Source organism: Glycine soja, chromosome 3, assembly GCF_004193775.1.
Source record: "Glycine soja cultivar W05 chromosome 3, ASM419377v2, whole genome shotgun sequence".
NCBI lineage: Eukaryota > Viridiplantae > Streptophyta > Magnoliopsida > Fabales > Fabaceae > Glycine > Glycine soja.
In genome coordinates, this window is record NC_041004.1 from 8280124 (window position 1) to 8300803 (window position 20680).

At 32.0% G+C, this 20680-nt stretch overlaps 3 protein-coding genes across 3 annotated transcripts; 2 read left to right on the plus strand and 1 right to left on the minus strand.

The window, feature by feature from the left end:
- Positions 1-1396: 1396 nt before the first annotated feature.
- Positions 1397-2435, minus strand: LOC114404911 (DNA-directed RNA polymerases II, IV and V subunit 6A-like). The gene is made up of 4 exons (XM_028367636.1): positions 2389-2435; positions 1940-1973; positions 1653-1814; positions 1397-1581 (listed from the first exon to the last, which is right to left on the minus strand). Exons 1-4 carry the CDS (start codon positions 2433-2435, stop codon positions 1498-1500), a joined length of 327 nt encoding a protein of 108 aa, XP_028223437.1. The 3' UTR covers positions 1397-1497.
- Positions 2436-8848: 6413 nt separating this feature from the next.
- LOC114404912 (thiamine thiazole synthase, chloroplastic-like) lies at positions 8849-12156 on the plus strand. Its single transcript, XM_028367637.1, has 4 exons — positions 8849-8970; positions 9084-9585; positions 9766-9948; positions 12061-12156. The coding sequence occupies exons 1-4, from the start codon at positions 8849-8851 to the stop codon at positions 12154-12156; spliced, it is 903 nt and encodes a 300-aa protein (XP_028223438.1).
- Positions 12157-15688: 3532 nt separating this feature from the next.
- On the plus strand, positions 15689-16946 carry LOC114404913 (T-complex protein 1 subunit gamma-like). The gene is made up of 5 exons (XM_028367638.1): positions 15689-15779; positions 16073-16140; positions 16330-16399; positions 16695-16778; positions 16858-16946. The coding sequence occupies exons 1-5, from the start codon at positions 15689-15691 to the stop codon at positions 16944-16946; spliced, it is 402 nt and encodes a 133-aa protein (XP_028223439.1).
- Positions 16947-20680: the final 3734 nt, after the last annotated feature.

Sequence of the window (20680 nt, forward strand, 5' to 3'; positions counted from 1 at the left end):
TGTAAAAAGTTTACAATGAAAGAATGTTAAAATTCACATCAAACATTAAAATATTGCAAGGCACTATCCACAATGTAAAGAAATTGCTTCAATTTTCCAAAGTATCCAAACACAAATTGATAGCATTAAGTATCATTTATTTAGGTGAACAAGGAAGACTCTTAAAAAAAAGGAAGATTGAGAACTCATTTACCTGGATTGAGAAACCACGGGTGCAAACAAGAAAGATCAAATTACTCACTTTCGATAATTAAAGAGATCCCACCATATATTTCAAAGAAACTCACAAACAACTGAAATCCCTGATTCTTATAGGTATGGTGCATCAATCTAAAGATGTTTCTTCATTCTTAAAAGAGGCAGTGGCTTCATTGTGTAAGTTTTTCCACTTCCTACATAAGAAGAAAGTTGTGTAAAGGTTCACAAATTATATTACAAATAGAATCATGATAGTATTAGTGCAAGCCAACAAAGTCACTTTGGCATGAAATAACAACCACAGGAGAATCAAAACCTAATTAAAAAATTCAAGCATGTCTCTTTGACATACTACAAGCGTAGACATAATGAAACCATGTGGGAATATCTACGCTTATTTTTCAAAAACTAGAAAATTGGCAAACACATAATCAAATTCGAGAGGTTGTTCTCACCTGTTTGACCATATGCAAAGCAAGTTGCCTTCGTGCGTTGAAATATTATTGGAACTATGGGCTCTCTATTTCACGACACACCTAAGGAAATCAAAAGATTAAAAATAAAGCTAAGTTGGCCTATGTATTTGTCCATTTATTCTTTCAACCAAAGATTTAACTACATTATAGTTATCTCATCATTTGTAACCTCTTCGTTCAAAACGGCATCAAAAACAAATTCGTGCTTCTTTACATACTGAGTTAGGTCAACCTGTAAAGCTTTTAAATTTTAAAATGTTCAAATGAAAACATTTACTATAATACAATAGCCAAAAGCTTATAAAATGCACATACATGTGAAACATAAATGGGTAAATATTAATAACTGAGAAAAATATGTTGTACAATTGCTAGATTTCTAGAAAGCTTCGATAATTACAATATAAATAAACACAGATAATTACAGTATGTGGTTTTTACTCTTAACTGCATTTCTTGTCCTTCTAAGTGCTTCAACTAACTGCAATCAAATTTATAACCAAAATCCATCATTCCTTGTAACAACTCCAGCAACCATTCATTTTAGGGAGCAAAAGAATGAATAAAATCCGACTCCATTCATCCATTAAATGAGATGTCAATGTTCCATTGGGGGCAAAGAAGGTGAGACATGCTAATGGGACAGAGGATTTCCATCCAATCAGGAGATCACTAAAGTGATAAAAATGGAAGTTTCTTAATGAAATATTTTCTATGTATGGTCATACCGTCATATATTTGGAAATTTAAAATTGGCACAACAAGTTTGGCAATGAAATACTCACAATGAGCTCAGATGCAATAACATTAAGGAAAAAAAGTATCAAACTGTGAAGAGAACAAAAAGTTCTATTACCTCAAGTGGGTCAGTTTCCCCCTCCAACTCAACCATGACAGGTACATCATACTACTCAACCAGAAAGGCAACATGTTAGAAATAATCAATATGCAGAATCTTAAGCTCACAATGTCTTGAACAAACCTGATTTGAAGAGCACAGGTACCCAAAATCCTAGCATGCTCATACTTAGTCATATATTTTGATGTCTTTCGTGGCCGCTCCACTGGTTGTTCCTCTTCCTTATCCTGAGTGTCAATAGGCTCTTTAGTTAACTCATCATTTTTGTTCTCCAAATCTTCCTTTGCACCTCATGTTCATCAATCAATCCACCGGCCAATAATTCAATTAATTCATTCAGCGCTGAGTTCAATAACATGTATTTGTACAGATACAAAGAAAGGACATAAGACAAAAAAATTTGTACATCAATCTCGGCCTCTGGTGGCTCATCCTCGTACCTACATCACCACCCTTTATTCCATGAGAAACCATTCAATGAAAATATACAAATTACAAAATTCAGGGCTCTAACCCTAGCAAATTGAAGCATGAAGACGAATTTTAAATGGGCGTTGGAAAGGGGCAAACGTGATCAAATTCAGTGGAGGAACACATGAAAAGTTTTTATTTTGCTTAATATTCACATGAAGCACAAAAAAAACTACAAGTGTTATCATGAACAAACCAAAAAAAATCTCAGGAAGAAAAAAAATGAAACACAGAATAAATACACAATACGGTGCAAAAAAATCCATTTTGGGGCACCATGAGTTGAAGAATTGCTCTCATCTACTGTAGGAATTAAGGGTTTTTAATAGGAAAATAGAATTAGGGAAAACCCTAATTTTTGTGTGTGTGAGAGAGAGAATGAACCCCATGTCGATATCCTCATAGTCAATCCAGTTTATACTCACCTTCATCGCTTAAGCCACTATTCTCGACGATCTGAAGCACGTCGAGAACCATGTCATTGATGTAGGGTTTCAGAAGCTACGACTCGTTAGAAACTAGATTTATCAACTCGGCAAGCTTACTTTTGAAGTGTTGGAACTAAGGCTTTTTATGTTTAGGAAAAGTGTTTAGGAATATTGGAGACTTTAAATAGAAACTTGATAGGAAGGAGAATTCTTTATGGAGGAGAGAACTTTGTATTTTTGCTTGATACAAATGTGTAGGATTACATCTCTATTTATACTACTCTAAGGAGAACTCTAGACACACTAATTCTAGAGAGTTCTCAACTCTAGAGATCCAAAGAGTATTCTAGAGAATATTACAACCATAAGAAATATCTAGACACTCCAAACACTACAAGAATTCTCTAGAAACATGACCCATAATTACTTAAGCCCAAAATAACTAAGTCTAAGGAACCAAATAATTAATTTAGGCCCAAATCAAGTTTATATTTCAACATGAAGTAGCTTCCTTTGAAGCCATGGAGGGGCGTCAAGATGTCAACCATGACCGTGCAGAGGAGCTTGTGCAACATCGAGGGCTAGAAGAACAAGCAGATCATGCCAACGATGGTGTCGAATGTCGCGATCTGGACGTCGGGCTAGATGACGACGACGCGAGGCAGCACATAAATGATGCGTGGACAACATGGATGACATGACGTGTGTGTGTTCCCTCAATGCATTGTGGATGAGAAAACAACATTCGTTTGGGAGGTTCGGGAAGACAAGCATCGCGACTTCATCGGAGGCAATAGAGGAGAGTAAAAAATCGAGTACCTCAGACTAGTTTTGGTGCATTTTGAAGATAATGGAAACAGTTTGGGGCGAGGCAGAAGAATATGGGGCGAGCGTTGTTGGTGTGACTGTATGAGAACGAGATAGTTGTGCGAGAGAAAGAGAGAGCACGAGCGAATGAGCATTTAGACTGAATGATTTTCAAAGTGAACACTTATTTCCAGAGATAGTTTTTATAAAACCGTTATCGTAAAAAAAGAAGGATAGGTTTTGATAAAATGGTTTTACAATTGTAAGTCATCACATACTCGAAACAAATCTAATGAGGTCCTAGTTGTTACTTAATAGTGATTGGCACTCAAATACTCAACTTTCAAATGAAGGGGAGAAGGGAATTTTGGCCTCACACTTAAGTTAAAAAAAACTCGTGACGACCTAATCATTGTTTATAATTATAAAAAATGTAGTTTTATAAAAACTACACTTTTTTTCCCTAATTATCAAACCATTTTCGAAAACTTGGTTGTCCCTTTTTATAATATCATTTTTTCATTTTTAGATGCAATAATTATTTTTTCTTTTAAATATATTTACTTTTTTATTCTCTCTCTTAAAATTAATGAAAAACAATTAAGGGGATTGAAAGATAAGAATGATAATTTTGGAATAATAAGATAAATAATTGACATATTTAATACAATTAATTAAATTAACTATTTTTAAAAGACTTAAATTAATTAAAATAATCTTATAATCAAAGATAGAAGAAGAATTAAACTACACCTGCTTATCAATGGCCTAACTATCAATAATTGTGTCAATCTCGAGACCATCAATAATCGTATGTCATTATTCTACCAATTTATTGTAATGGTAAGCTTTTTCTCCCATTCTTTTGATTTGCTTTTGAAATGCCATTAACCCCTAAATGATTTTGATTTGTTGCTTCTAAAAAGTTTTATTTTTTTTTCATTTGTTTTCTCTTTATTTGTTCTTTATGTTCTCATTTAGTTTACTAATAAATGATAGATTTTTGGATTTATTCCATAAGATATTCAATATAACATAAAATAGAGTGTAAATGCTACATATACCTAATCACTGTTTGTAATTATAAAAAGAGAATGAGTCCATTTACTCCAAAATTAAGTTAAAAAAACCTACTCTCAATTTGAGCCATTTATCTTCTTGTAAATTAATGACTCAAATTAAACTATAGTTCCACACATGACCTCTTTCTTCCCAGTAACTGACCCCGTCTTCTCATCCAAAATGACAGAAATTCAGCTGCCTATAATGTCTACCAAAATGACATATATCGACTTCCTACAATGTCTATTGAAATGATAGAAATTGACTGATTGGTGACATTAGAAAATCAATTGAATGAATTTACATTTAATTTAAAAGAAAAATAATATTTCCTATTATTTTTTATATTCAAATGACCTGTGCCGATTAAAACTTATTGATAATAGTGCTTTGTTAAAAAATAGGAAGCAATTTCTAGTTTGTTTAAGATTCAAAATGCATGTAAGTTGGATGATGGAAGAGGATTAGACGTGCCTAGAATATAAGAGCAGACGGTGGATTATTTACAATCTGCGGTAGTTAGTTAAATTTTAGCAATTTTTACAATCTGCGGTAGTTAGTCAATTTCTACATTCAAAATCAGCTGATTAAGTGTAAAATGGGTCAAGTGACTCCCAAATCATGCATGTTCTTGGTAGATAGTAAGTGGGAGGAACTGATTTAGTAGAGAATTTGAATCCTTAACATATAAATAGGTCTTGTATTTTAAATCTAAAGATATAATCCATCCAAAATACAAATCTAATTTATCTACATTTATTTTTATCACTTTTCTTTATAAATTTTGTCTTTTATTACTTTCATTTCAAGTTTTCCCTTATAGTATTTCCTTTACCTCTTTCCTTTATCTTTTTTCATTTATTGTTTTCCCTTATAGTCATTCAACCCTTACTTTTCAACAAATCCTATCTTTTTCTTTCTTTTTCTTTTCACATATACCAAACATTTCGTAAAATAGTTTGGGAATTTGTTGTTTGAGAAATATTTTCCTCTTCAAAAAGATCAATCATTTGATCTCTATTTTAGAATCGTGTTGAAATAATTATTGATTGATTTTTGCGCGATAATACTCACCAATTTTTCTTCTTTTCATTTCTATCTTATTCATTTTTATTTCCTCTCTTTCCTTTCTCACAACCAAACATACCGTTAAAGACTTGTTTTCATGAAAATCCATTAGTTTTGCATGACTTTTGTGTGGCAAAAATAGTATTATTCTCATACAAAAATGGACAACATTACTTACACGTCTCTTTCATCTATGTTGCATTTACATATTTTAAACCAAATCAACAATTATCCATGTGAAGCAGGCTTATACCGACATTCGTCAATCTTGTTTTTGGTTTTGATGTCAGTGTCAACACTGAGAACACTTATTATGGTTATAGTACAATAGCATTTTATTTTATGTCGCCATTTTTGCTAGCTGATGTCGGCAAGCAGATTACGGAAATTTCATGGAAGACCTTGTCATTTTCATTTGTATAACTCGCGTGCTATATCTTATTTTTGTTCATTCTTATCTGAAGAACAAAAAATATATATTGAAAACTTGTATGAGTGAGAGTGATAACTGTACAAGGTAAAAACATGAGAAATAATGGTGATTTCTGACATCTTCAAATCTATCAAGAGGGTATCAACTATAATAAAGAAAGGGTCCAACGCATCATGTAAACAAAATTATGTGTATAATCAATCAGTTAACCTTTACAGATTTTATATTTAATTTTTAAATAAAATTCTGATTAAGATTCTTATATTCTTACATCAAACTTTTTTTAAAAAAATAAAAACGGTATATGATTGATTATTTTAAAATTATACGGTAAAAAGCATGTATTAAGAATATTATGTTGCAAAATTTAAGATAAAAAATATCCCGCGTGTTATTTTTTTATTTTAAAATTAATAAAAAAATAAAAAAAAATTACACTCTCATCCTTATATTTTTTCCAAATTGTACTTGATAATTCTTCTTTTTTCACCTTAAAAAAACTCCTTACTTATTTAACTCATATTACATTCAGATTATCTTCCTTCCTCCTAAACGCTATTTAATAATCTAACAGAAAATAAACACATGTTAGTCACATGACTTTTAATGAAAATTTATGTCTAAAATACTCTCATCTTCTTCCTCTTAACTCCATAAAAGACATGACATCATTTTTAACCTGAAAATATTTTAATACTCTTACTTCTTTTTCTTTTTTCTCTAATTGAACGTGAACCCAATTTTCTATTGGATGTGAACCCACCATGTTGTACGCATGTATTAACACCCTTCTTTTCTTTTAGTTCAATTTTTTTGGTGCGTGTTAAGTCGTTTGGTTGCTGCATTTTTGTTGGACGTGTTCTCAGTAATGCTTATTGATTGAATATAGTCATTTGTTTCAAATTTTAGTATTTTGTTCATGCATTTGTGTTTTAGACTTCTTTTGTTGAAATATTTATTTTTTATGGCTAGGTGTTTGATATAATGTCTCAATCAAGAGTTGCATGTTCTTCAAGTGTTAACAATAATGAAGTAAGGGTCAAATATTAAAGGAAAAATTATTATTGCCTTAAGAAAGGTTCATTCACATGATTAGTTGTTAATTTTTTATTGAGTATTTGACAAAGATATTAAGGTAATTTTGTCTGCTCACATATTTCAATTGATGCTATTTAATGACGTTAACAGAAGGAGGATAAAAGTAATGTAAAAAAGGGAGGGGTATTAAGTGTAATTTGAGAAAAACTAAGAGGGTGCGAGTGAAACAAAGATGTTAAAGAAATTTTGTATGCTCACATATTTTAATGGGTAAATAGTCACTTTTGTTCCCCAATGTGTAATTCGCTAACAAATACATCCCTGAAAGATAAAAATACAAAATTTAGTCCTTGAAAGTGTAAAAAGTGCAACAAATATATCCAGCCGTTAACTTTCGGCCATTACTGTTAATAAAATAGCCTACGTGGCACAAAGTGACAAATTTGTTGTTGAAATGATTAATGAATTGTTAGCATAGGGGCATATTTTTCATAATATTTTTTTGACTTTTCATCTTCCCACTCTATTGACAAATGTGTCCTTGAAAGATGAAAATATAAAATTTAATTTCTGAAAGTATAAAAAGTGCGACAAATATATCTAAACGTTAATAATAGATTGTGACTAATTATTATTATTATTGTTATTATTATTATTATTATTATTATTATTATGTGTTTGTAATTTACTGTTATTATTCATTTAAATTTATGCAATATATTTTTTAAATTTCCTTTTAGTATATATATTTTTATTATTTTGATTTTCTTGTCAAATCTTAATCTTTGCTGTTAAAATTTTTTTAATCTTATATCTTATAATTTTATTAAATTTCTACTAAATTTCTCACTTTTAATCTTTAAAATTATTCCATATCCCAATTCCAACTTAAGTACCCTTATATTTAGAATGAAAATAATATGTCGAGAGTTTTGAGTAGAAAAAACACAACTGGCCACGAGACCAAATTTATTTATTTATATTTTAAAAAAATAATTTAATCAACAAGTTTTTTTTAAAAAAAGTCTCGCAAAATTTAAACTAGATAAAGGTAAAGTGGAATTATAAGTCTTTTTTCTTAATCAATAAAATGTATATATATACCTCAAATATGAAAGAATCTCTTGGATAAACCTTATGTGCTTTCACTCAAGACAACACTTATTATACATAATATGAATGAAATAAAAACAGTTACTAACAAATAAATAACCCAAATAAATTTAAATAAAAAATACAATAATAATCAAACTAATACATAGGTTAACTTCAAAAAAAATAAAAAAAAAAATAGAGAGGTTTATTTTTTGTCTTTGGGACGTAGAGTTGTATCTCTCGCTAATTTAAGGGTTGCAACGACCTTACATTCCATTTGGCATACTATGGCAGAGTACGTAATAAAGATTAATAATTAATTGAAGAAACAAAAAATTCAAGAAATCAAAGGCTTTCATTTTTTTAAATGGTAACTCAATTTTTTTATATCATAAAACTAAAGAAATTTATTTTATTTTGGAAAATAAGTAGTTATATTGATTAATTAAAAAACTAATTAACAATTTGAAAGATGGATAAATAGATAGATAATCAAAATATAAGAGTTCAAATCTTAAGTTGCATTTTACTGATTTTTTAATCCCTTTTTTCACTACTAGAAAAAGGTATTTTTATGACACCAATTCTACAACGGTTCTTTTGGAACCACCCTAGAAAACGAGTCAGTGACATTTTTGTAATTATCTTATGATAAAAGTCTTTTACGATGCACATTATAAGACGGTTATTGAAAACCGCTTTAGAATGTGTGTTGGTCATAACAACGGGTTTTATTAAAAAAAAACCATTGTTATCTCAATTAAATTTAAATTAAAAGCCCTAAATATGAGTGGTCATCCACGCGCAGCAGCGAAATTGCGATCTCTCGATCTCTTGAGGGGTGTTTCCACTTCTTGTTTGAGGCGGCTCGTTGGATGAGGTGGTTGGGATTTTGAACGTGTCAGTGGACTTGATGATAGCTGACTCGGCGTGCTCCAAGAGCCACCGGACGGTGTCGCTGTTGGACTTGTGGTCGATCTCTTGGGTCAGTTGGAAGATCTGGGCGGCGCAGGCGGGCATTCGGATCTTGCAGCCGTAGGGCACCTCCCAGGCCGTGCTCTATGGCATTGGTCTCTCCGAGGATGACATGGCCAAGCCGCAAGTCGGCGTCTCCTCGATTTGGTGCTAGGGTAACCGTTGTGTGACAGCGGACAACTCTTCTCCACCATGGTGGTTTGCAAGCCGGCGCACCTCTTCCTGGATGAGCTCGATGTGGCGTATGACGAGCAAGAGGACTACATTGTGATAAAGCACACGGCTTTGTTCACGTCCACCATCATGAGCAAGATTCTAGCGAGGCCCAACGTGAAGCTCTTCAACGCGGTGGTGGCGAAGGACTTGATCATGAAGGAAGGGAGGGTTGTGACCAACTTGGCTCTGGTTTCGATGAACCATGACACGCAGTCTTGCATGGACCCCAACGTGATGGAGGCTAAGGTTGTTGTGAGCTCTTGTGGGCACGATGGACCTTTAAGCGCCACTGGGGTTAAGAGGTTGAAGAGTATTGGCATGATTGATAACGTTCCTGGAATGAAGGCTTTGGATGCCAAGAGTATTGGCATGGTTGTTGTGAGGCTCACTAGGGAGATTGTGCTCGGCATGATTGTCACTGGCATGGAGGTTGCAGAAATTGGTGGCTCCCCAAGGATGGTATGCACTTTCTATTTTAATTTTGGTCCTAATTACTTAAGTATATTATTAATATTCACAATATTTGTCTTTATTTTTTCTTTTTTTAAAATAAGACATAAAATAGAAGATGACAAAGATTATTGCTTTTTCAATATAGAATTACAGATGAAATAATGATATTGTTGGTGATATATGCAGGGTCCCTACTTAAGTATGATGTTTAAACTTACTTTCAAATTGATGGAACGTGTGGAGTTGAAGGCGTTGGGGAGGAACAATGCAATTGATGGAACATGTGGAGTTGGAACGGAAGAACCCCATCTTATTTTCGCTTCTACAGTTGAGTTCCATGATGGACTTGAGAGCATGATGTTGGATCAAGTGGCCTCGGAATAATTAAGAAGGGGAGGTTGAATTAATTATGAATGTGTCTTGACTAATTAAAAATTTATCCTTCTTAATGTTACTAGATTCAACTAGGCTTTTACTACTAAGTTATGAAAGTAAAGAAAAGAAACAATAACTTAACCAGAAGAAAAAATGACAATTAAAAGTACACAACAGAAATTAAAGAGTGTAGGGAAGAAGAAGACAAACACAAGATTTATACTGGTTCGGCAACAACCCGTGCCTACATCCAGTCCCCAAGCAACCAACGATTTTTGCGATTTCTTTCAACCTTGTAAAATCCTTTACAAGCCAAAGATCCACAAGGGATGTGTCATCCCTTATTCTCTTTGAACAACCAAGTGGATGTACCCTCCACTTGAACTGATCCACAAGAGATGTACCCTCTCTTGTTCTCAGTATAACAACCCAAGTAGATGTACCCTCTACTTGTACCACAAAGGATGTACCCTCCAATGTGTTAGGACAAAGAATTCTTAGGAGGTTAGTCCCTTGAATTCTATGTGAGGGGGATTCAAAAGATATCTCAGGCGGTTAGTCCTTTGAAATCTTTTGTAAGAAACATAAGATATCTCAGGCGATTAGTCCTTTGAAATCTTTTGTCAAGAGGGAGAAGGGAAGAAACAAAAGAATTCTCAGGCGGTTAGTCCTTTGAATCTTTTGGCAAGAGAAATAAGTGAATGAAGAAGAAGAGTAGCACAAGTTTTTGAACAATGAACTTTTCTTGGAAGAGAAAGTATTGAACAAAAACTCTATGAAAGAAATCTATTAATCATGAAAGGAATCAGTCTTTTTTCAGTATTATTTTTGAAATTCGTGCCATGGTCACATATTTATAATCATTTGATGACTCAAGTTAAAGTTTGTGACTCTTGGCATTTTCTTTAAAAACTAGTCACTTTAAAAGTTGTGACTCTTTTGAAAAACTAGTCACTTTAAAAGTTGTGACTCTTTTGAAAATTAGTCACTTAAAGGTAGTGACTTTTAAAAAAAATCTTCAAAAACAAGTCACTTTAAGAATTGTGACTTTTGGTAATTTATTTTTCAAAGTAAGTCACTGGTAATCGATTACTATCAAGGTGTAATCGATTACACATCAACAAATGTGACTCTTGATATTTAAATTTAAAAATCCAAACGTTTAGAAACTCTGGTAATCGATTACAAGTATTATGTAATCGATTACACAAGTTTAAAATGATTTGAAAATGTTTTATCACTAGTTGTGACTCTTAAAATTTGAAATCTAACGTTTTAAAACATTGGTAATCGATTACATGCTTATGGTAATCGATTACAGCTTTGTAAATCAGTTTGAAAAACAATGTTGGCTACTGGTAATCGATTACTACCTTCTGGTAATCGATTACCAGAGAGTAAAACTCTTTGGTAAAAGACTTTGTGAAAAATTCTTGTGCTACTCAATGTTTTAAAAAACTTTTTTAGTACTTATCTTGATTGAGTCTTCTCTTGATTTTTGAATCTTGAGTCTTGAATCTTGATCTTGATTGTTCTTGAATCTTGATTCTTGAAACTTGATTGTTCTTGAATCTTGAAACTTAATTCTTAAAGCTTTTTGACTCCTGATTCTTTGGAACTTGCTTAACTCTTGATTCTTTGGCATCATCAAAATAATCTTGGAAGTCATTACTTCCACACATGATGTATGCCCATTAAAATTTTGGTAACTACAAGATTTTAACTCTCGATCATAAAATAATATTAATGATTGAAACATGATATTTTTAACTATGACATACTACATTGATAATGTGCTTATATCTTATGAGTTATGATCATATAAGTATTATTGAAGATAAGCCATACTGTTTTAGTACAATTATGAATGTGATGTTCCTTTTTTAAGTTAAAGCCTGTATACTAACACTTTTGAAGATTTAATTAATCATTAAAGAAATTTGACTCTCCAAGCTCTATATGCACTAGCTCTAATTGGACATCTCCCCTGAAGGTAAAATTTCCTTTCATGCAATTTATGCAATTATGCTTTTTGATATAGTCATATTCCCTTGTGCTGTTAGAATTCTTGTTAGTCCTGTTTTTATGCTCTCTATATGCAAATAGCTGCTTAAGTGGATTATTCTTGTTGGTCCTCCTAAACATTCCACATGCTCTGTAGCTTTAGCACCCACCTGGGTTAACTGTGAATTAGCCCTTTGATTAGTCCCGGATAAATACTGCAATGGTGTCATTATCTATGCGGCTCATTAGCAGTTGAGACATTGTGAAAGGTTCTAATACCAGTTGATAAGAACCCTGGGAAAACTACACCATAAAAGCTAGCTAATGTAGTTGGAGAGCCTAAGGCTTCATAAATTTTAACTAATAATAAAATTTGTTTGAAAGAATCTAATGTTAAAAATTACTATATGTTGCTAGCATACTCCTCAAAGTTTAAATATTCTACTAAACTTATATCATGTTTTATATATAGTTTATTAAAGCAAGTTCTCTTTTGTATTGTAGATGATCAATGAGAGGAGCCTGCTTGTGTTTGTTAACTCTTGCATGATGTGTTTCAGAAATTTCTTCTTTGTGCTTTGAGTGTACCAGTGCCCAAATACTAAAATTAATGACTCACCTAGTCTGGTTTTATCTCAGTGGTTACACTCACCTTAGTTACACCAAACATACAATAGTAATACAATATAATTATAGGAGGTGCTGATGTAATTTAAGCCGCTATTTGTAGCTCTTATGCCTAAGATATCTTAGATTCAGTACCTGTTATTTGATCCTAGCCTACTATGTAATTCCTATTTTTTGACTTTTTTGTACTTTCCTGAAGTAGAGGAGATGATAAGGGGGCTCACTCAGGTATCTTGGGAGCGTGCGGCAATTGGTATTTTTTTATTGTTTGCACCATTGCCCAAAACTTGAAGCTACAGTGGCTAGGCAGATACAGGCACAATTTCAAACCTCTGGCAATGGCAAGCAAGCTCTTCAGGTTAGCAGCTTATTTTGAACTAATATTGTGCTCATTTTTATCTTATATTGTGACAACCATGTATGTGAGCCTATGAGTTAGTTACTACTTTGGTATTGGTCTATCGATTTTACCTTCTTTTTTTTTTTTATCAATGTTAGATGAACCAAATAATAGCTAAGAGATTAAATAACTATTTGGTGATTTATAATTTTGGGAATCATTTTCTTATTTTTTTTTAATTCTAGGGACCAATTTCACCAAAAATTATAATTTCGGAAACTAAAGGAGATTTTGTACAAGTGAAATAAACGAGAGTAAAGTAATTTACCCATTTATTTACGCAACAGGTAATTTTAAACATAGAAGGTATATTTTAATTTATAATTGTAACTATATAATTACTAGGGTTATATATATATATATATATATATATATATATATATATATATATATATATATATTTATTGAAAATATCATATATATTTCACTTCTTTAAAATAAGGAGAGTATATTTAATTTATTTTAAATTATAAAATATATTAATATTTATTGATTAAAAATAAATACTAATATATATCAATAAAGTGTATTCCTCTTTTGAAGGCTAGCAAATAGCATTCATTCTTTAGTACATAGGTAGCAAATTAAATTTAGAAAACAAACATTGTCTATAGATCAAAGCAAGAAAGAGAAAACTGAAAAAAAAAAGAAGATAAAAGCACATTACCATAAATTGATTTTTAGGATAGTTAATGTCGGATGATGATGAAGCAATTGTGATGAAATAAATAAATGTGCCTAAGTAAGAACTAAGAAGAAAAGAAAGACACGTGAGGATCTCTAAGTGGCTTACTTACATACTTATCCTTAAGTATCTCGTTCACTCGAGTAAAAAGAAAATAAAAATAGATAAATTTTTGAATTAAAATAGATAGTGATTGTTGGATGACCTTCAGCCATAGTGTGTGGAAGGGGAGGGGGCAGTGATTGTTGGATTCCCCCTCCTTCCATGGGTCTATGTACATGAATTCAGGTCAAGCTTCCGCTACTGGGGCTCTTCGAAATTATTGTGGCAATGTTCTGCTATCTTATGGGCTTGTGGGGTAGCTCATGCTGAGCTTTGGGCCATCTAACTGGGCTTCCATTACTTAGCGACGTGGATTTAAGGAGCTGATGATTTCATTTACTTAAAAAACAAGTTTTTAAGTATATTATGCTATTTTGTGGAAGAATTTTTTATGATCACTATAGGAACATTTTATGTTCTGTCCTTCAATATACCAATCTATATAAGTCTCATCACCATCAGGGAAGGGAAAAAATGATCATCTTTCTATTGAGGGGCTATTGGCATACTTAGATCAGATAGAAGAGAAATTTATTAACTTACAGTATTGCATATACTGATTAATGAAAAATGAGATTGATCTCTTGTTGTTGTTTAACACTCCAGTGTATGAAATTCTTCTGAAATTATTTTGTCGTTATAATAATTGAAAGTCTCATGGGAAAACGTCAATATATAACTTTTAATGAATGAGATTCATTCAAAATTAACTAAATTTATATTTGATTTACATAGTAGAATTTGGATTCAAAGATTCATCACAATAACCTCCTCAATAACATACTTGCAAAGGTATTTTTTTTTTTCTTCTCATGAATTTTTGCATGTAATTATTACAGCAAATTGTATCAGGTAATGAATAATATGCAACCATGTGGAAACAGATGCTTTTAATGGCTTTTCATGCTAATATAGCATTCTCTTGATATTAGCATTAATATAATATAAATTGTGCAGGACCTCACTTAATCAATTTCAGACCACAGGCTCGAAAATGTACCATTGCAATCTTCCATGACTGTTACAGATGGTTGGTATCATTTTTTCTTAGTAGACCATGAAATTGTGATTACCACGTTATTTATATGTTATTATTAATTTTGTATTTGATTGTTCTGAATCAGTTTCAATTTTTTTATTGGTCTTTTTAAAGGCCACAAATGCTTGATTGTACTTGAATGCATTTGTTATTAGTGATGCATTGAAATTGGTTTTTCAGACCCTGGTTACTATGAGGATGGAGAGTTTGGGATAAGATTGGAGAATGTGCTTATTGTCAAGGAGGCCGATACAAATTTCAATTTTGGTGATAAAGGTTACTTATCTTTTGAACACATTACCTGGGTAAGTTCTAATATGTTTATTATTAGTTTGTCTTTAGTTTATTTCCATGGGATGCTTATTTTGAAATATGTAAAAAGCTTTTGCACTTCACTGAATTAACAAATCAAATGCACAGCCTGATTCCTAAATCTTCTAGTCTGCTTTCGTACTTCTTCACGTACTGGTCCAAGTGCTTGGTCAGTTGGCCTTGCCTTAGTGCCTAGTTCACATCCTAGGAAGGCCCCACTACCTTGCTTAGTTCTTGCTGGTATTCCATTTTCACCCTCCAAGTTCTCATAATTTCCAATGGAAGAATCCAAAGCCCTGTCTTAACTGTGCCCTTATATTTGGGATGAACTCTTCATGCTTTGTATGTATAATTCCAAAGTAGTTATAGTATCTTTTTGTTTCCTCCTTTTTTGAGAGGGCTATGTGTCCATTGATGTGCTAGGTATTCAACAAAATAAACATTGCAATGTATGTAATTATGTATTAATGGAAAAAATTTAAACCAAGCAACACATTGTATCCATTCAGTCATTTAGTTCATCTTCTTGTCCATTCTCTAGTGCTCTTCATTTGACGCTTCTAATATGATTGATGTCTATCAGGCTATTGCTGATATAATTCGTACAACCTTGGGACCCAGGTTCATGTTAAAAATGCTATTTGATGCTTCAGGAGGTTAGTGTATTTATCTTTTAAATTATTTTGTAACTTAGTTATTGATGATTCTTGTGAATCATACCCTTTAATATTTACTTGTGAAAAGAAAAATATTTCCCGAGTTATGACTACAATGGTTGGGAAAGTTTTTTTTTTGTGTGCATGTGGGTGGGTGGGTGGTGGAGGTTATTGCAACCAGAAAAACGTTATTTCTTTAGTAAACATTGTTTCTGGACTGTGCAGGAGCATTAAGTATAGGTTCTGACTTAATTCTGTATTTGTTTGACACCCTATTTCCTTGTAATTAATAGGCATTATGGTGACAAATGATGGAAATGCTATCTTGCGTGAAATAGATCTTGCTCATCCTACTGCAAAGGCATGGCTTATCACTCTTGCTCCACTTCTTTGATATTTTCTTGCCATGCATAAATATTGATATATATTACTATCTTGATCATTTCTTTTGTGAAACCATGGCTTTCTTTCTATGCATTGACTTTTTAAGGTTTAGTTGTTGTTTGGTGTGCAATTTTCTAATATTGCTATATTATTTGGATGGATGCAGTCTATGATTGAATTGAGTTGCACCCAAGATGAAGAAGTTGGAGATGGAACAACATCTATCATCATTCTTGGTATGTTTTGAGCATATGTAGAATTATAGATGCTTTCTTTTTTAATATTGAATCTTCATCTAATTCTATACCTTTTGCCATCCTATTCCTGAAATTTTCTTTTAAATGATTGATAATTTTATTATGAAATTGAAACTGAAGGGCAAATGTTCCACTAATCAGTTTTGCTGTATTTTGCATGGTTTAGTAACAAGACATGGCTCTTGATTGATGATGCTAGATTTTATTGTGTACTTAATGGAGGGGTAGATCTTTATTTGATTTATTAGGCTATATGTTGTCTCCCCCCTTGTAACTGGTGAGATGCTTCATGTTGCTGAAGCACTCATAGATAAGAATTATCATCCTACAATTATTTGCCGAGATAATTTGTCTATAAGTATTAATCAATAGTTCTTTTCTTTTCTAAAAGGATATTAGATTGTATATAATGACTTTTATAATGATGTTATCTATAGCTTATGACAAAGCTTTGGAGGATGCCATTGCTGTCTTTGACAAAATTGCTATGCCCGTTGATGCCAATGATCATAAGTTTTGTTGCTAAGCCTTTTCAATAATATACTGTGCTAGTTTGTAGAATTGTATTACTTTCTAAAACGGTGTTTATTCAAACCATCTTAGAAAGTGAACTTTCTATGACGGTTGTTAGTTAATGACCGTCTTAAAAAGTATATTTTTTAAGACGGTCGTTAGCTGAGACCGTCTTAGAAAGATACTTTCTAAGACGGTCATTAGCAAATGACCGTTGTAGAAAGTTCACTTTCTAAGACGGTTTAAATAAAAACCGTCTTAGAATGTATTCTTTTTAAAACTTTCTAAGACGATTCCAGCTAATGATCGTCTTAGAAAGGTATCCCAGTTGACGATTGTCGTAGAAAGTTTGATTTTTCTACGACGGTTATCTTATAACCGTCATTAAAAATCTCAAGTTTTCAATAACATTAGATATAACAATTGTTTATAACCGTTGTTGAATACGTGTTTTAACCATCGTTAAATGTCTTTATTGTAATAGTGTTTGTTGATCTCCTATATAATTTATTATTAACGTTCGTATATATTTGTCGCACTTTTTATATTTTCAGGAACTAAATTTTGCATTTTCATCTTTCAGGGATGCATTTGTCAGCAGGGTGAGAAGGCGAAAAGTCAAAAAAATATTATGACAAATATGTCTCTATGCTGACAATTCATGTTGACAATCATTTCAGTGACAAGTTTATTTCTCTGTGCCACGTAGGCTATGTTATCAACAGTAACGGACGAAAATTAACAGTCGGATATATTTGTCGCACTTTTTAAATTGTAGGAACTAAATTTTATATTTTCATCTTTTAGGGACACATTTGTAAGTGAATTACACATTGAGGGACAAAAGTGACTATTTACCCTATTTTAATTGATTTTAGTTAGCGACGTTGACAAAATTGAGGGTAAAAGTAATTAAAAATGGAGAGGAGCATCGAGTGCATTTTAAAAAAAAAAATTGGGGGTAAAAGTAGGCAAATTTACTTTACAGGGTTTCTTTTAGAAACTATTTACGGAATGGGGTCTCATTTATAACAAATTACGGAGGGGGTCGGTTTCTTACGTGGGTGCCGCCATTGACACTGGCGGGAAGCTTGAACCGCCAGTGCCAATGGCGGGATAGGCTGACTAGGAGAGAGGGGGAGAGGGGTACCGCCAACAGCAATGGCGGGATAGGGGGAGAGAGTGGGTACCGCCAATAGCTTCTACGGGATAGGGGGAGAGAAGGGGTACCGCCAGTGGCTGTTGCGGGACAGGGGGAGAGAGGGATGCCGCCACTGGCTTCTCCGGGATGATCTGTTGCAGGACGGGGAGAGAGAGGGATGCTGCCATCGATAGATGTGCGTTTGCAGCACACTATCAAGGTATAAGCGTCACTTCCTGTCGTTTCGTTTTTGTTTTTGTCGTTTTGATCGCGTGGGTGATGCTTGCTTTCCTCCTTCTGTTATTTTTGCCTGCAGAGGTGCAAGCATGGCTGTCAAGCACGAATTAAAATACATCTCACATTTTCTTTAAGTTTAAAATTTTGATAAAAAAAAGAAAAATATTTTTAATTCATATCTATCCATCAATCAATATCGGCATTTAATTAATATATATATACATACATATATATATATATATATATATATATATATATATTATTTATGTATTGAAAATATAACAAGTTAATATTATAGAACAAATTAATTCATTAATATTTTAAAAGATAATATCTTACCAGAATTTTTCATTTTATATTCTTAAATAAAATTATATATGATATCTTTTTTTTTTTACATTTTCAAACAAAATCTAATATAATATACCTAATACTATAAAATTTGTGAATAATTTTTTGGTTCAGTGCCTACGTGATGATCAACCAGATCTCCTAATTTAGAGTATATATGACGACTAGAAAGAGGCTCAATCTCTAATTACAAACTATATATATATTAATTAATATTAATTTATGAAAACTAATTACACTCATGAGCTATCAATCAATCACCTATATTGTTCCAATTTATAAAGAAATTTACGTAAAAAATTAATTTAAATTAAAAAATTATAACCTATCGAAATTAATTTACCAAAAATAAGTCATTGAAATTTATGTAATCAAAATTCCCTTGGACATAATTATTGATTATGTGCATAAAATTGTAAATCATCAAAATTAATTTACCAAAATTATAACCTATCAATCAGCTCATTTCAAAAATTCGAAAAATGAATTTTACTTGTAGATCAGTCACATATATATTGTTCTAATTTATGAAGCAATTGATTTAAACTCAAAAATTATAACCTAACAAAATTAATCATTTAAAATTCTATCAATCAAAACTTACCACTGCATCATTTCTTCCTTTTTTTTTTATCATAAATGGGTAAAAAAATAATTTAAATTCAAAAATTATAACCTCTCAAAATTTACCAAAAATAAATTCTACCAAAATTTACATGATTAAAATTTTCTTGCACATAAGTATTGATTAGGTGCTGAGAAATATAACCTACAAAAATTAATTTACTTGAACATAATTTACCAAGCTTTTCCATACGAAAATTAGTTAATACTTAAAATTTTTACCGAAAGTGATTGAAAATTTATGATATTAATTAATTTAATAGATTGAATTTATATATATTAAAAAATCAGTTACCACCAATTTTATTTGTATACTGGTCCATCAATCAATCATCAACAAACACTCTTTTTATTCTTGATTGATTAATGTTTGATTGAATCATTCAAATTTAAAATTTTAGGAAAAGAATAGAATTAATAATTAATGTTCAATTAACTTTTATTGTTCAATTTTTATTGCAGATAATTAGTGTCCAATCAAAGCACATAATTAACGTATATAAACTATAAATTAACATGAGAGAGAAATAGTAGTCACAACTTATGAACTTTTGGAATCTATAACAATACTTTCATGCTGCAACAATTTTTAAACCCAACCAATACTCAAGTTAACAGAACCTAAATTACTATTTCTATTTGTAAAACTATGTTTGTACAATACTTCTGTACTGCTTGGTTAGCCTTATGTTTTTTGTTTCTTTTTTTTTTTTCTGTTGAATTATTGGTTACCCTTATGCTTAATACTCTACATATAGGCATAGTTCTGAAAACCATGGCTTTTGCCGTGGTGAATTTATTCATTTGACTTTAAAATAGGAAACAATCCCGCAACAGATCATCCCGCAGAAGCCAGTGGCGGCATCCCTCTCTCCCCCTGTCCCGCAACAGCCACTGGCGGTACCCCCTCTCTCCCCCTATCCCGCAGAAGCTACTGGTGGTACCCACTCTCTCCCCCTATCCCGTCATTGCTGTTGGCGGTACCTCTCTCCCCCTCTCTCCTAGTCAGCCTATCCCGCCATTGGCACTGGCGGTTCAAGCTTCCTGCCAGTGTCAATGGCGGCAGCCACGTAAGAAACCGACCCCTCCGTAATTTGTTATAAATGAGACCCCATTCCGTAAATAGTTTCTAAAAGAAACCCTGTAAAGTAAATTTGCCGGTAAAAGTAATTAAAAATGGAGATGAGCATGAGTGCAATTTAAAAAAATATATAAGAGATAGCAAGTATAATTTCCTAAAAACAAATAAGGAAACTATCTAAATTTAACCCTTCTTTTTTTTAGCACGTTGACTAATTTCATCATAACATTTATATTTAATTTATGTCTTTTCCGTTATATTAACCTTATTTTAAATTATTATACGTCAATTTAAATAACATGCTTCTTAACTA

What these genes read in the sequence shown, in the direction of transcription:
- LOC114404911 (XM_028367636.1), bottom strand. Translation starts at nt 2,435, where the DNA reads ATGAAGGTGAGTATAAACTGGATTGACTATGAGGATATCGACATGGG. An exon ending in TATGAGGATATCGACATGGG is followed by an intron (nt 1,974 to 2,388) that starts GTTCATTCTCTC and finishes GTGGTGATGTAG; the next exon opens with GTACGAGGATGAGCCACCAG. An exon ending in CACCAGAGGCCGAGATTGAT is followed by an intron (nt 1,815 to 1,939) that starts GTACAAATTTTT and finishes TGAGGTGCAAAG; the next exon opens with GAAGATTTGGAGAACAAAAA.
- LOC114404912 (XM_028367637.1), top strand. Translation starts at nt 8,849, where the DNA reads ATGATAGCTGACTCGGCGTGCTCCAAGAGCCACCGGACGGTGTCGCTG. An exon ending in GGCATTCGGATCTTGCAGCC is followed by an intron (nt 8,971 to 9,083) that starts GTAGGGCACCTC and finishes GTTGTGTGACAG; the next exon opens with CGGACAACTCTTCTCCACCA. An exon ending in AGAGCATGATGTTGGATCAA is followed by an intron (nt 9,949 to 12,060) that starts GTGGCCTCGGAA and finishes ATATGCAAATAG; the next exon opens with CTGCTTAAGTGGATTATTCT.
- LOC114404913 (XM_028367638.1), top strand. Translation starts at nt 15,689, where the DNA reads ATGATTGATGTCTATCAGGCTATTGCTGATATAATTCGTACAACCTTG. An exon ending in TTGCTCATCCTACTGCAAAG is followed by an intron (nt 16,141 to 16,329) that starts GCATGGCTTATC and finishes GGATGGATGCAG; the next exon opens with TCTATGATTGAATTGAGTTG. An exon ending in AACATCTATCATCATTCTTG is followed by an intron (nt 16,400 to 16,694) that starts GTATGTTTTGAG and finishes CCCCCCTTGTAA; the next exon opens with CTGGTGAGATGCTTCATGTT.